This window comes from Pavona decussata, unplaced genomic scaffold, assembly GCF_977016875.1.
Source record: "Pavona decussata unplaced genomic scaffold, jaPavDecu1.1 SCAFFOLD_321, whole genome shotgun sequence".
NCBI classification, from domain to species: domain Eukaryota; kingdom Metazoa; phylum Cnidaria; class Anthozoa; order Scleractinia; family Agariciidae; genus Pavona; species Pavona decussata.
In genome coordinates, this window is record NW_028145711.1 from 2,177,008 (window position 1) to 2,191,952 (window position 14,945).

The 14,945-nt window shown below is 38.6% G+C and overlaps 1 protein-coding gene and 1 pseudogene across 1 annotated transcript; both read left to right on the forward strand.

The window, feature by feature from the left end:
* The first annotated feature begins 1,227 nt into the window (after positions 1 to 1,227).
* Positions 1,228 to 14,945, forward strand: LOC146454001 (hyaluronidase-1-like). Its single transcript, XM_085095955.1, has 4 exons — positions 1,228 to 1,673; positions 6,289 to 6,437; positions 9,516 to 9,951; positions 11,814 to 14,945. Exons 1-4 carry the CDS (start codon positions 1,365 to 1,367, stop codon positions 12,162 to 12,164), a joined length of 1,245 nt encoding a protein of 414 aa, XP_084952081.1. The 5' UTR covers positions 1,228 to 1,364; the 3' UTR covers positions 12,165 to 14,945.
* Positions 3,215 to 5,070, forward strand: LOC146454002 (uncharacterized; annotated as a pseudogene).

Consider the following 14,945-nt stretch of genomic DNA (forward strand, 5'->3'; position numbering starts at 1 on the left):
GACTTAATTTTGCATCAATTGCTTTTTTCGTTGGGGATGGAGGAGGGGAGGGAGGTACAAAACAGTACCCACTTTTTTGTCACTTAAATTATGGTGCTTCTGGTTAAAGCCCTGGTCAAACGGCGCATGATAGTCGATGATAGTTGATGATAGTCAAAACTACCATCCACTATTATCAATTATCATTTGTGTGGTCAAACGGGAAAACTATCATGAACACGCTCAAAGTGAATGATAGTCGATGATAGTACATGATAGTTACGGTCAAACGAGTGAGCGAGTTTAAACTATCATCAATTATCATGCGCCGTTTGACCAGGGCTTAAGGGTAAGGTGATTGTACATGAATCTTGTTTGTATAGGTCACGAAATATTCAATGCATACATGTCCACAGTAGTCAGGTGTATGTAAAGTAAGCAAAAATGATAATTGTGTGGCCGCGTTTACGCCGGTTCTAGATGTAATTGAGAAATATTTTAATAAAACAGTTTTAAACACATTTTCTACGACTCGCAGTTTTCCTTGCGTATCTCCTGATGTAGTTGCATTTAGTGCATACCATTAAGTTTTGAGAGGATCACCCTCTTTGTTGTTGTTGTTGTTGTTGGCCGTCGTTCTGGGCTTGTCAAGCAACGCTCTAACTTCAATAATGCTAAGGAAACAGACGTTTTTGGTTACAACTTGACACAAATACATTCATCGCTATTAAAAGATTAAGATATCAATAACTGAAAAGAGCGTTAAATATAATTGACGACATCTGTTAAGAAACAGCGTTGAAAACGTTCTTTTAGTCCTAATTGACGGAAGAGTCGAGTAGAAGGGTGGTCTGTTCCTAATCTGCAGAGCATGGCAAGTATACACTGAAAGAAAATTATTTCGGCACTGGTCTTTTTATTGAACTCCATTAAAACAAACAAACAAACAAGCTATAAACAACCATAACAACGCCAACCTTATGCCTCTTTTGTATTGATGTGATTTCTTTCACTTCATGTTCTATTCAGTTCACATAGTTCCTTGAATGTGAAAACTATAAACAGTTTTTAGTTTTTCATCGATTTCTTCACCCTCACTTCTTTCTAACCAGCAATCAGACGATCTAATCCTCGATTTGTTGTTTAGTTGTTTTTAAATATTCGGCTAGAGTCCAGAGAGTCCGCAGCATCAAATAAGCTGCTGCTCTTTTTTTTTTTTTTTTTTTTTTTTTTTTCTGCTGCTCTTGCAAAATTAGCGCAAAAAAACAGACACGCTCTTCAGCTAATTGCCCCACATGAATCGTATTTCGCATAATTATGCCATTCCTCAGGTAATGTCAAACCTTGGCCGCCTCAACTCGCAGCAAATGCGTGACAATTAAAAGATGGCGGCCAGCTTGCATGCTTCACTTCTTGTCGCCTTTTTCGTCGTTCCTGGGCTTTGCTACTGTATACTTAGTTGTGTCAAAGGCCCTCCTCTTCCTAACAGACCATTTATCACGGTGTGGAACACTCCTACAGACCTCTGTAAGCCAAAATGGAACGTTAGCTTGGATTTGAGTGCTTTTGACTTTGTGGTAAACGGCGACCAGACATGGCGCGGAGAGTTCATCGTCATATTCTACAACAAACAACTTGGACTCTATCCGTATTTTGACAGTGATGGAAAAGCTGTCAATGGCGGTCTTCCTCAGGTAGGGTTGTGCTTTGAATTAAAGTTTAACGTGAATATATAGCTTCTGCTTTGACACCTTTTACTATTGGTTGACCTTCGTATTAAATTAGTTAGTGCAGCGGTGATCGATCGTCCAGAGAACGCAACGACGTGAACCACAGAGAATCCCGGTATCTGCTCTAATGGCCTCAGACTTCGGATATAGTTGTAAAGTAAATGTCTTCTTCGGCAAAATGTCAGCTCAAAATGCGAAATGATCATGAGGTCATCGAGCAATTTCGTGAAGCCAATAACCGCTCGTAAATTCTGGATAAGTTTTCGTTCCCTAAAACTTTCTGAGAGTTTTATTTTCAGTTAAAGGTTCGAAACAGATCATAATGTAATAGGCTACGAAAATACATGCCTTCAAAAGGCCACCGAGTGATCTGCGAACACGGGAGACAACATTTTAGTGTTCCTGATCGTCATACCTTTTATGAGTTTGATTAGTTTATCGGTGCCAATATTCAATAGCAATAAAAATAGCCTAACATGAGTATGGGTAATTGTCGAGAGTCGAGAGTAACATGTCGAGAGTCGAGACTTATATGTCGAGAGTCGAGAGTAATACTTCATTGATTTTATTGATTTTTTGGAAAAAGAAAAGAATTTGATAGAATTTTTCAATGATTTTTCAATCGCGTGATTGCATGTGTGCGGCTTCCTTTGTTCTTCGCTGAGATACACGCTAAACGTGACACAGTCACGCTCATCGGTACGCTTATTTTTCAAAGACCATTTGAGACCCAAGAATACTGTAAGCTATCAGTAGCTTGTATGACTTGGCGTTTCTGTACCCTCTGGTCACGAAATAAAGAGAGAGCAAGTGAAGACAACTTAGCCCGTTTGTCCGAAATGATGCCCGAAATGATACCGAGAACTCATCTCTATCATTTCTCAAAAATCGGCAACTAAAGAGATCCACAAGATTAGGATCGAAACCGCGGTCTTGCCTGACCATCACCAAACTGAACATGTCGAGAACTTTACTAACATCAGAAGGACTACTAGCTGTCCCTGGCACAAGCATAGAAAAATGCCTCTGAAAGAGAAGAAAAACCAATGGAACTAACGGAACCAAGTGAAAACGAAGACGAGCTCCTTGCCGGGCCCGATGAGTCGGACCACGACGATTTTGAAAGCAGCCAAAGGCCGCCAAAAGGACAGCAGTACAAGGAGAACAAGAAAGAGCCAAAACTCGTACAGCAGAACAGAAAACGCCGTTACAGCCAAACACTGTCAGCAGAAGAGAAGCTAAACCATGCCGAAAAGGCGATAAAAGCACTCAAAAGGCACTCTTAAAGAGGAACATGCCCGGAATCATTAAAGTATACGGCAAGAGCTCGCATTAGAACGGACACTGAATTCAAAACTGACATTAAACGCATCCGCGAAACTGCGGAACAAGAGGCCGTTAAGGCTCTAACTCGTTTTCATTACCGCGAAACCGATCGTTTTAGATCGGAAATCAAGCGTGAAAAACGACCTAAAGTTCCAAACAAAACCTTTTGATCTTACCAAAGATCAAATTAACCTATTAGCAAAAGGGCTTAAATTTATCCCTACACCCGTGACTAACGAAAAACAAATGCAACTGCAACTCTTGCGTGACTTTGAGAATTTCGCAAGAAGAATGAGACTAAGATATATGTTTCACGGGAAAGATAAAGAACCACATCCGTTTCATGTCAAATCTACGTGGAAACCACCAATACAACGATCAGTTGCCCTAGAGAGTTATTTAGGTGAGGTTACAAATACAAATCAGAAACCAAACCCACAAAGCCAAAACATAATCTGCCAACAGCCGAACAAAAGGCACCCAAGGCCTTAAAGCACGACAAAGAGATCAACCTTAAAAAGGCAGATAAAGGGACGACCACTGTTGTATTCAGCATACAAGACAAAATCAAAGAAGGTCAAATTCAACTAGATAACAAAGAACACTACAGACCACTTGAAGAACCAATGGTAGAGGAGACAAACCGCAGAGTTCTACAACTAGTTAATGAACTCTACCACAAAAACCACATAGACGAAACAACTAAAAAATGCCTTTGTGAAAGATCCAACCCGCCTCGAATTCCGGTCTTCCACACACTTACTAAAATTCACAAACCGACACCAGTTGAAAGACCCATAATATCAGGATGTGATGGCCCTACAGAGAAACTATCATCATTTGTTGATAGAATTCTTCAGCCTATAGCACAACAGCAGAGATCATATCTGAAAGACACAACTGAATTCATTAACTTCATAGAGAGAACAAAAGTCCCAAAGGGGATTTTTCTTGTTTCAATGGACGTAAAGAGCTTATATACAAACATACTGCAGGAGGAGGGAATCCAAACAGTATGCAGAGCATACGATGCACTCTATGAAAATAAACCTCCTATCCCTACTCCACTACTTAAAGAAGCGCTCAGGCTTATTTTACAAGAAAATTCATTCCAAATAAATGAAAAGAATTATCTCCAAACACATGGAACTGCCATGGGAACAAAGATGGCAGTCACCTTTGCCAATATTTTCATGGGCAGAGTTGAAACAGAAATCATGAGCCAAAGCGCAATCAAACTGCTCGTTTGGAAACGCAACATTGACGACATATTCTCCCTCTGGAACACCAACAGAGGAGAAATTACACAATTCATTGAACAAGCAAACGAACACCACCCTACAATCAAATTCACAACTGAAGTTTCAGATACTGAAATAACTTTCTTGGACAACATCATCTACAAAGGCGCAAGACTCGAAACAAAATCAGCACTTGATGTGCGAACCCACTTCAAGCCGACTGAGACATTTCAATATATACATTTCTCGTCCTTTCACCCAACCGGTGTCAAAAGAGGATTTGTGAAAGGAGAGGCTTTACGACTTCTGAGGATAAACTCTTCTAAAACATTATTTGAAGAGAAAATTAAAACCTTAAAAACGCACCTTGCAGAGAGAGGTTACCCTAAAGGGTTTATCAAAAAAAAAACCTCGCACAAGTAAATTTTCAAGACAGATCACAAACCCTCCAACAAAAGAATAAAGAAAATAAAAGAATCTTGCCGTTTGTAACACAATATCATCAATCAGTGCCAAACTTAAAGAAAATCCTTATGAGCAAATGGCATTTAATAGAGCAACAACCAAAGCTTAGAGAGATTTTTAAGGAACCGCCACTAATATACTAATATCATACAAGAGAGGGCGTTCCCTAAAAGACATACTCGTTAGAGCAAAACTATAACTGAACATGGCTAAAAACACGCGAGTGGGAGTCGCGCAGGCCTATCTTCATTCCTTTTTACACTGGATAAGCGTACCGATGAGCGTGACTGTGTCACGTTTAGCGTTTTTCTCAGCGAAAAACAAAGGAAGCCGCACACATGCAATCACGCGATTGAGGACTGATTATTGAAAAATCCCATCAAATTCTTTTCTTTTTCCAAAAAATAAAAAAAAAACAATGAATTATTACTCTCGACAAATTACTCTCGACTCTCGACATATAAGTTTCGACTCTCGACATGTTACTCTCGACTCTCGACAATTACCCATACTCGCCTAACATACGTAATTTAATACAACAAGTGTAACGTGCTGTAGCAATAGTAATAAGAATAGCAACAAATATAACAACATCTTTAATAAAAACAGCAATGTTAACAGCTTGCGTGCAGACGTCTCCTATTTCCTTAGGGCCTTTTCATACGAGCCCGGTTAACGGGATGGCCTGGTAGGCGGGACGAATTTTGTCCTCTGTTCATATGGGAAATTTAATCCCAGTTACCGAGATGAAAGATGTCCTAAGGGCCCAAAATACCCGTGGACCCGCGTTCCAACTTAACGTAACATTTAAGTTCAGGAGGGTGAACACAACTACAAATACAAAAACATTCTGAATAGGGAAATCGGGAGATTACCCCTGTATAAAAACAATTTCCCTGACTTGTCAGCGACCTTACTAGCCACTGGAAGCCATGTTCAGTTAAAATTGTTTCGTCTCGGTCAGTCCCAGTATCCGGGCTGGAGTGTTTATGGGAAAAATTTCCATCTCGGTTACCGAGATCTCGGTCGCAAAAACCGAGATCTCGGTAACCGGGCCAGCCCGCCTTCTCATATGAACACATCAAAATTTTTGTAAAGAAAAGAGTGTCTAGGCGCGATCTCAGAAACTGAGCCAGCCCGGTCGACCGGGCTCATATGAAGAGGCCCTTAGTCTTCTTCCAGCCATCGTTTGGGCTCATCATGTAATGCACTCCCTTCGGTGGGGAGGGAGCGTGTTCGTGACGAACCCAAGCAACGGCTACGAAGAAGACTGCTATATATATTCCTTTGTTGCACTCAGAAAAGGGACGATGTTCCTTTTCCAAGTGCAACAAAGAAAATAGGAAACGTCTGTATGCAGGCTACAATGTTAACAAAAAGATCCTAGACTCCTTTATTTATAATAATAATTTACAATAATATTGTTTATGATCCAGACTTTGTGATCATATTACACGTTTTGTGATCAAATTATTAACAAATATTGGTTAATTTGTAATTTTAAAGATATATAAATTGTTTTTTCTTTTTAATCCCATGTACATCAGATTACAAATTTCACAGAACATTTACGGAAAGTTGAAGATGACATTACAAATGTTATACCTGATCCAGACTTTCAAGGTATTGGAGTGATTGACTGGGAGTATTGGAGACCTGTGTTTGACAGGAATTGGGACACGTATTCCATTTACAGGTATGAATCATATTAAATTGCCTACTGTCATTGCTGTTATATGTATACACCGGCTGATACGCTCAGTTGATACACTCGGTTGATGCACTCCGTGCAAAGTGTGAACAATGCAACCTGATGGAATTACGGAGTTTAAGCTTTCTGATCTATGCTAAAAGCAAACGGAAACAACAGTAACAACATTTCATTATGTTTGTTGTATTGGCAACAGGCATGAGAACTGCTTTAAATAGATAATTTCCTGTCCTTAATAATGGAATGTTTGTTAAAGCAAGGTCAATATGACATTAAAAATAATTTAATTTTGTTTGCTTTTCCTCGAATTCAAAGATAACTCTATCAAAACATGTGAAAAAAAAAAAATCACACTCCCTACATACACAAACCAGTGGAGGTATCCTTTGACGATGCTCACTGTTAAAATTACCATGCCTTCTTCAGAGACATTGCCGTTGTGTTTGCAACCACGTTAAACTAGTAAATACCTTTAAAGCCGGGTTTTTGCTTTTGGACAATCAGCTATTGTTTTTTACAGAAATTAATGATAATCAGTAAAATTAAGACGTCTCATCGAGTGAATATCAATTTTATTGAATAGCGCAATTAATTGATATGATGAATGTAAATATATGGAACAGATATTTTAAACTGCGGATGAAGATCAAATAGAAGGAAAATCCTCGCAGTTAGTACGCAACTTTAGCAGTTGCGAAAAGAAAGCCTGGAAAAAATTCAGGCTTGAACGGGATTAGAACCCATGACCTCTGCGATGCCGGTGCAGTGCTCTACCAGCTATCAAACCAACTGGGAGCTAGTCGTATCGTGAGTTCGTAATATACCCGTGAAGGATGAATAAATGGAACATATATTTTGAACTGCGGATGAAAGATCAAATAGAAGAAAGATCATCGCAGTTAGTACGCAACTTAACAGTTGCGAAAAGAAAACCTGGAACAAATTTATTTCGCACCTGCTGAAGTTGCGTAGTAACTGCGAGGATCTTTCTTCTATTTGATCTTTCATCCGCAGTTCAAAATATATGTTCCATATATTTACTTTTATTTATTCATCCTTCACGGGTATATTATGAACTCACAATATGACCAGCTCCCAGTTGGCTTGATAGCTCCATTAGTAGAGCACTGCACCGGCATCGCAGAGGTCATGGGCTGGGATCCCGTTGAGCCTGAATTTTTTTCAGGCTTTGTTTTCACAACCGCTTAAGTTGCGTACTAACTGCGAGGATCTTTCTTCTATTTGATCAATATTAATTAATGGGTTATTATTTATTTTTATTAACTATCAATGATTAAGTTCCATTGTTTGGTATCGTTGAGAAAAACCGCACGTGCTTTTATTTTCTAAAAAAGAAAAATGCAAATAAGCCCATGGGTCAAATGCTTCCTAGAAAGCTGTTGGGTCTTATCATTCATGGTTTATCTTTATGCCTTTAAACCCCCTTAACCTAAAAACGTTTATTCAATCGAGTGTATACATGTGTCAATAGAAGTCATTGTCAAAACTTGGTCATCAAGTCATCCAATCAAACCCCTTCTCTGTTCTTACTGTCTATTATTACGTCCCAACTGATTGCTGAACGAAGTCGAGATGTAATTGGTCGTTGGTCAATTGAGCCGTGATCTTTTTGGCTGTGACGACTGTAGATAGCGATTCTTGCTTTTCAATCGGCCTTTTGTAAGTCAAAATCCATTCGCCTTTTGTTAGTAAAATTAGAGGCTGTTTCCATGGAGGAAGGAAGATCCTGGAAAGCGGATCAACTTTTCGTTGGATTTACATGCAGAAATTTCGGTCGGGGTGGTTACCAGGTGGAGAAGGAAAAGAAGAAAAATTGTCGGCCTTCAGCAGCTGAACGCCCGGCTGCCGCCATATTTGTTCTTTTTTGTCCCTAATAATAGGATCTTCCAAGCGAAAGTAGTGTACATGGTGCTAGGATCTTCTTAGTACTAGGATCTTCCTATCTCTCAGCTAGGAAGATTCTATCTCTAGGAAGATCCTAGCACTAGAGCCAAGTTCAACTTTTTGCATGTAAACTGAGTACAGAAAACATATGGCGCTAGAATGATCCGCCTTCTAGGATCTCCCTAGTGCTAGCATCTTCTTCCCTCCATGTAAACAACCCCTTAGTCTGTTATCAACAAGTCGTTTCCAAGGTTCTGGTAGTTGTTAGCAACGGCTCAGTCGCGTTTGTACCAGCTTTCCAGAGTGAGTCGTTGATTATGATTCGTTATGTAAGTAACGCACTTGGCAGAGTCCCAGTTGATTCTCGTTTGAATATGGTTTTCAGCGAGTCGCAATTTCTAGTCGCTCTCTTTCAGTTTTTTTCCTTAATTTCTCCCCGTCTCACTGAAATAAATGGCCTCACAGTTGTAGCGCTCGGTTCATCTCTGTCCTTAACGTTTCCCAGTGGGCTGTCGCAAAGTAGTGATAGGTTTGTGAGCTACACGGATGTTGTAGGTCTTGTAGGGATGTACTGTAGGATCCGTGCGATAGTCTCAGAAGTGCCATAGTCGCAGTAGTGACAGGTGTCGCGTCGGTGTTTGTAACGTTAGGTTTGCTGTTCTTGTAAGTGTTACTTCTCACAAAGCCATTGTTATACTTTTTCTTGATTAAAATGTTGTCTAAGTACTTGATTTCGTCTGCAAAACTGTCAGGTGAGTCACAAACCAGTCGCGCTGTCTTGTCAAGGTCTGTAAAGTCGCTGCTTTGTGAGAAGTAGAGTTGTAAGATGATTCGTGGACTAGTTTGTCGGTTTCTGTTGGCTTTTGGTAAACCATAGCACGTAGTTTGTTGTTGTTTGCCACGGATAACTAAGCAGTCTAGAAAAGGTATTTTACCATTTTCCTCGATCTCCATAGTAAACTATACGCCAGCGCTCTATCCGTTAAGGTGTTCGTGAAAATCGTTGGTTTCGTTTTTGTGTACTGCTGTGAAGGTATCGTGTACGTACGGACAGACTACACGACACGAGTAATCATCTTATGCTTTTACCACAGTTGTATATTATCTTCTTGCAGTGGAGATAACCTCCTCTCCGTTCCTTCTCATTCTTTTTTTCAGAAACAAGTCAATGGAACTGGTCAAAAGTAGGCACCCCTCCTGGCCAGATGCATTAGTTGAGACAATAGCCAGGGTAGAATTTGAAACTGCAGCCCAACAACTCATTGAAGGAACTCTACTTCTCGTTCAGAAGCTGCGTCCAAAGTCCACATGGGGACTTTACGGATTCCCAAACTGTTACAATCATAACGATGGTGGCAATTGTAGCACAACAACTATGAAATACAATGACCAGATATCGTGGATGTTTGAGTCGAGCACAGCGCTGTTTCCCTCAATATATCTTCATGATATGAAGCAGCCCAATAGCACGTTATTTGTGAAGTACAGGCTCGCGGAAAGTTTCAGGCATTCTAAGAAATCAGATGGCCTTATTATTCCTGTGTACCCGTATCTTCGCATAACGTATGCAGTTTCTCAGATATATCTCGATCTGGTAAGTTTGCAAGTCTCATACTTAATTAATTTTAAAGGAAACCTCTACTTTTACAACAAATTGGCGTTACAATGTTGGAGATAGTAGTGAGATTTGGAATCGCGTTTATGGCAAAAGGCAAACTTGGCATTCGCTTTTATGTTTTCTTGAAAAAATTAGTACACAGATGTGAATAGTGCAAACTAATTCTGGCCTTTGATGCTAACGCAAAACTACCCAGTTTTACTGGCAAACTGAAAACAGCAAGTGGCAAATGCAGGGTAACAAGGCTACGTGGTCATTTCTTCCGTTTGTCGTAGAATTGATTTTAAATCTCTCTAGTGTGTAAATTTCAAATCTTCAGCTTAAAAAGGGGAGAGAAAAAAATAGCGTTTTAATGTTTTTAAGGGAACCTCCACTCTGACATTTGACTTTGACGTTAAATTATTGGAAATGTCTCAATTGTAAATTTTAGTTTGAAAAGTAGAAATAATATTCGTGTGCTAAAAATTAGATGATTGTCGTCTGTTTTCATTTTTAATTTCCCGCGCGCCCCCATTTTGGATGTTATGACGTAATACGGTTGCTGTTATTGTCAGTGAGTGGAAGTTCTTTTGTGTGAAACAATGGAACTACCGTATTACGTCATGAAATCCAACATGGCGGTGCCCACGAAATTTAAAAGAGAAATTTAGCCATTATCGAATATCATTTCCATGTTTCCAACAAAATGTAAAAATAAGATTATAGTTTCAACAATTCAACAGTGGAGGTTTTCTTTAAGAATTAGATGTGATCATCACCCATATATGCGTTTAAATTTCCCTCGTGCCGCATGCATGCATCGTAATGGTTAGATGAGAAGCTTGATTCTAGTGACTTGCAGTGCACAAGAGTCGTTTCAAACGTGGCAGTCCACGCGATAACCTAGCACCGTGACGCGTTCATGGTTAACCATGCATGAAAACAAACAAACAAACAGAGAGAAAAAAAGTGGTTCTTGATCTTGCTCCTTGGTTGCCAATAATAATAATAATAATAATAATAATAATAATAATAAGAAGAAGAAGAAGAAGAATAAGAATAAGAATAAGAATAAGAATAAGAATAATAAGAATACTTTATTTATACACGTGACACCAAGGAGCTCCTTGGTGCTCGTTAAATCATGTTCGTATGTACAAATGTAAAATTATAAAATTGTACAAATGTAAAATAATAAATTTAATCAGTTAATTAATAAACTCTACCGAAATACTAACTAGTAATTAATCTATATACAAAATTTACAAACTTCAAAAATTTCCAATTCTCCACACTTCAAGTCATATGAACTTTAAGAGCCTGCTCAAAAGATACAATGTCTTTAGCTTCTCTAACCATTGGAGGCAGCGCATTCCACAGTTTACTGACCAAAAAGATCAATGCATACACTCCAAATTGAATGGGGATATTTCCAACCTTGCGCTGATCCCACGTAAATTATATTTAGCATTCTTAAGATTGAAAAACTTACTAATATAGGGTGCTCCGTGGCTATACAAGCATCCGAGAGTTCAAAATTTCAGTTGTTTCTGGTTTCGTGTAGGCTGTGAGTACAGCCGAGATGCTTTATCAGGCTTTTGCTTGATCCGTCGCGAAAAGAACGTAGACGTTTTTTTTTTCCAAGTTGACAGTTTCATACTTTTCGTTTTCTTTAGGTAAACACAGCTAAACACGATGGCAAAGTCCTTGCGTTAATTTTTGTTCTTTCACTTTGTTGACGGAAATGGCGTCTGCCCTCGCAGGCTAAGTTTCGTGGAACTTCCGAGAAAACTTTCCACCTTTTTACGTTCTATCTTCTTTACTGAAAATCACGCCTTGGTTATTCTTCTCGTCAACAGGCTGATTTAATAGCGACTGTAGCTCAGTCGGCTGAACAAAGAGCAGCTGGGATAGTTATCTGGGGAGACCACCTCTCGGAGCGAACCAGAATTGACTGCGTAGAAGTGAAAACCTACATTGACAATTTCCTGGGACCTTTTGTAAAAAATCTGACTTCCATCACTCAAGCGTGCAGTGCGAAGTTCTGTAATTTACACGGACGATGTAAGTTTCAGTTAAATCCAGTTTTGTATCACAAAGCTTCGAATTTGGGACTTGCTCGGGGTTTCACTGATCAGTGGAAATTCTTGAGTTGCGTCTGTTACAATGGTTGGGGTGGTGAAGACTGCAGTCATCAACTTTCCGAATAAAGACAAGAACTATTGTCACTTGGGGCCGCCAAGCACAAACGCCTCCTATTCCTATGAGACCTGTGTATTCTAATTTCCGCGCATCTGTGGGTCCTCAGGGGGACCGGTTGTTAATAATATTTACAAGTTTAGTACAAGTAGGCCTGTTTTATCCTGTTTATTCCTCTCTTCGTTGAAACGGACACAAGATATCAGGTTGTCGCCCCACCCTCCTCCCCGCAGCGATGGCTCACTTTTTTGCCTGAGCTCTCGCTCCTTTCCACCTTCGGGCTTGTCTTTTCCCATAACTTATCTCAACCTATGGCATACGTGGCAATTGCCATAAATTGTTAAATAATTATCTCACAAACAGAAGGCAATTGTTAAATATAACCAGGTAAGGTCTGCAGTTATGCCAATCACATGTGGGGTACCACAGGGTTCGGTTCTTGGGCCTTTACTTTTTCTAATATACATCAATGACCTGGCTAATTGTACCAATGACCTATTTACTATTTTCTTTGCTGATGATACGAATCTTTTTATTTCTGGGGAAGACATATCAGAGATAGAATCAAACATTAATGGAGAATTAATTATGGTTCAAAAATGGTTAATAAGCAATCAACTTACTCTAAATGTTAAGAAATCAAATTTTATTGTCTTTAAATCTCGTAATAAAAAGCTCAAAAAGGAGCTTAATATTAAATTTTAAAATAACAAGACTTTAGAAAGAGTTAAACAAACGAAGTTTTTGGGAATCATACTTGATGAACACTTGACATCACATTGATTATGTTACTTTAAAAATAATAAGAATTGGGGGAACTCTACGAAGAATTCGCTTTTTTCTGAACCAATCAACGCTAAAATTATTATATTATAGCTTAATATACCCTTGCCTACACTATGGAAATATAGCGTGGGCTAATAACTTTCCTACACGGTTAGAAAAATTATTTAAGCTGCAAAGAAAATTTTAAGAATCATCACTTTCTCTCCCTATAATACACCATCTCTTCCACTTTTTAATAAGTTGGAAATTCTAAACATACACCAAATAAATGATCTCTTGATTTCTCCATTTAGTTATAACCAGGTCAACAATGCTCTTCCACCATATTTTAATAAGTTTTGTATTATTAATGGAGAACTTCACGATTGTCATACAAGAAGTTCAAGAAAGCTACATGAATCTTTTAATAGGACAAATTATAGTGTTTATTCAACTCGCAACAAAATAATTAATATTTGGAAAAATATTCCTGCACCTATTAAGCAATCAAATAGTGTTTTATTTTCAACAAAAATATGAAAAAGTTTTTGATTTCTGGTGCTTAACGCTTTTGGACAATTTTATTTATTATTCTCGCTACTGGTAGTACTGAAATAATAGTTAGATTAAGCCTTGGCTACATATAGTTCACGTATATCGTGCAATACCATTAACAAGCAATGTACCGATACCTATTAATTAATTTTAAAGTTATGTGTTGTAATAGGGGAACTGCCTTGTAAAAGCCCGCAAGGGTTTCTTCAGTTTCCCTCCCGTAATAGTTATCTTATTATGTCACATTTCACATTGTAAATGATTTTAAATATGGGTAAATAAACAATCAATCAATCAATCAATCAAAAAACCCCGGGGCGTTTGGGAGTGGGGGCTCCGGGTGAGAATTTATTACTATGTAGCTAATACGGTGTGAGACGTTAAATTAGGGATGGGTACGGTTGAATATATACTAGTAATACAATGCAATCGAGTGGTATGCCGTGAAATATCCCACGAGCGACTTGGTTTTTCCTAGTATACACACGAGCCTTCAAAGAAAAATTAAGTCACGAGTGGGATATTCACGGTATACCACGAGAAAGCACTGCATAACTTATCCCATGAGAGTCATTGAATTAACTTTCCTGTTCGATGTTTGGTCCAGGAATTCCAAATCTCCTTCCATGTTTTAATTGTTGACAGCAATTTTTTCTGCATTAAAATTTTGACCTGTCGCAGGCTCTTCAATCGATCTTTCGGCGAGAAAAATTTGTAGGCCGCGAGGAACGCCGGGATTTTTCTGTGGAATACTACCCGTTGCATACCGCAGAATATGCAACGGGTTTCTAGCTTTTTGATTGGCTGTATTCTCTATGGCATGGGATAAATATATATTTTTTAATTTACGATGTCAGGAATTTTGTTTTGTTTTGGGAAGGTACAGTTTTCAGCGAAAGCATTTTGACACGAAAAGATTTTTTTTCTTTGTTAAGCTGCCTTGGGCGTGTTGACTGTTGGTATTTTTCCCTTAAAAATTATTTTTTCTAGTCTATTTTGGGGATTCTTGATCGATTGTAATCAATTTTTTTGGTTCACTACAAGGTGACTTTCTGGATTTTGGATTATCTAATACGGATGCAAATAAATGACGAATTATGACCTCCTCATCGATGGGTGGCCATCTTCTGAAAGAAACAATAGAATATTTCCAGTGATAACACCATGTTCGTCCCCTTCATTCCTTTTCAAACATTTACTTGTAGAACCATGTTCTAGAACCTTGGGCAGAATGGGAGAATGATTCTCTTCCATTACGTGTTAAGTTAAGTAAAACGTACTTATTCAAATCCGCATACTCACTTTAAATCTGATAATTTTTCTTAGTCTCCTCTTTATTCTGTCCTTTTTATAGCTATATAAATGTGTGGACAGCGCTGTGAACTTTAGGAACTGCGCTATGATAAGTATACATTTAGCCAATCCTAAAGGCGGAGCTCCACAATTCTTTTTTAATAGCGTTTATAAACGAC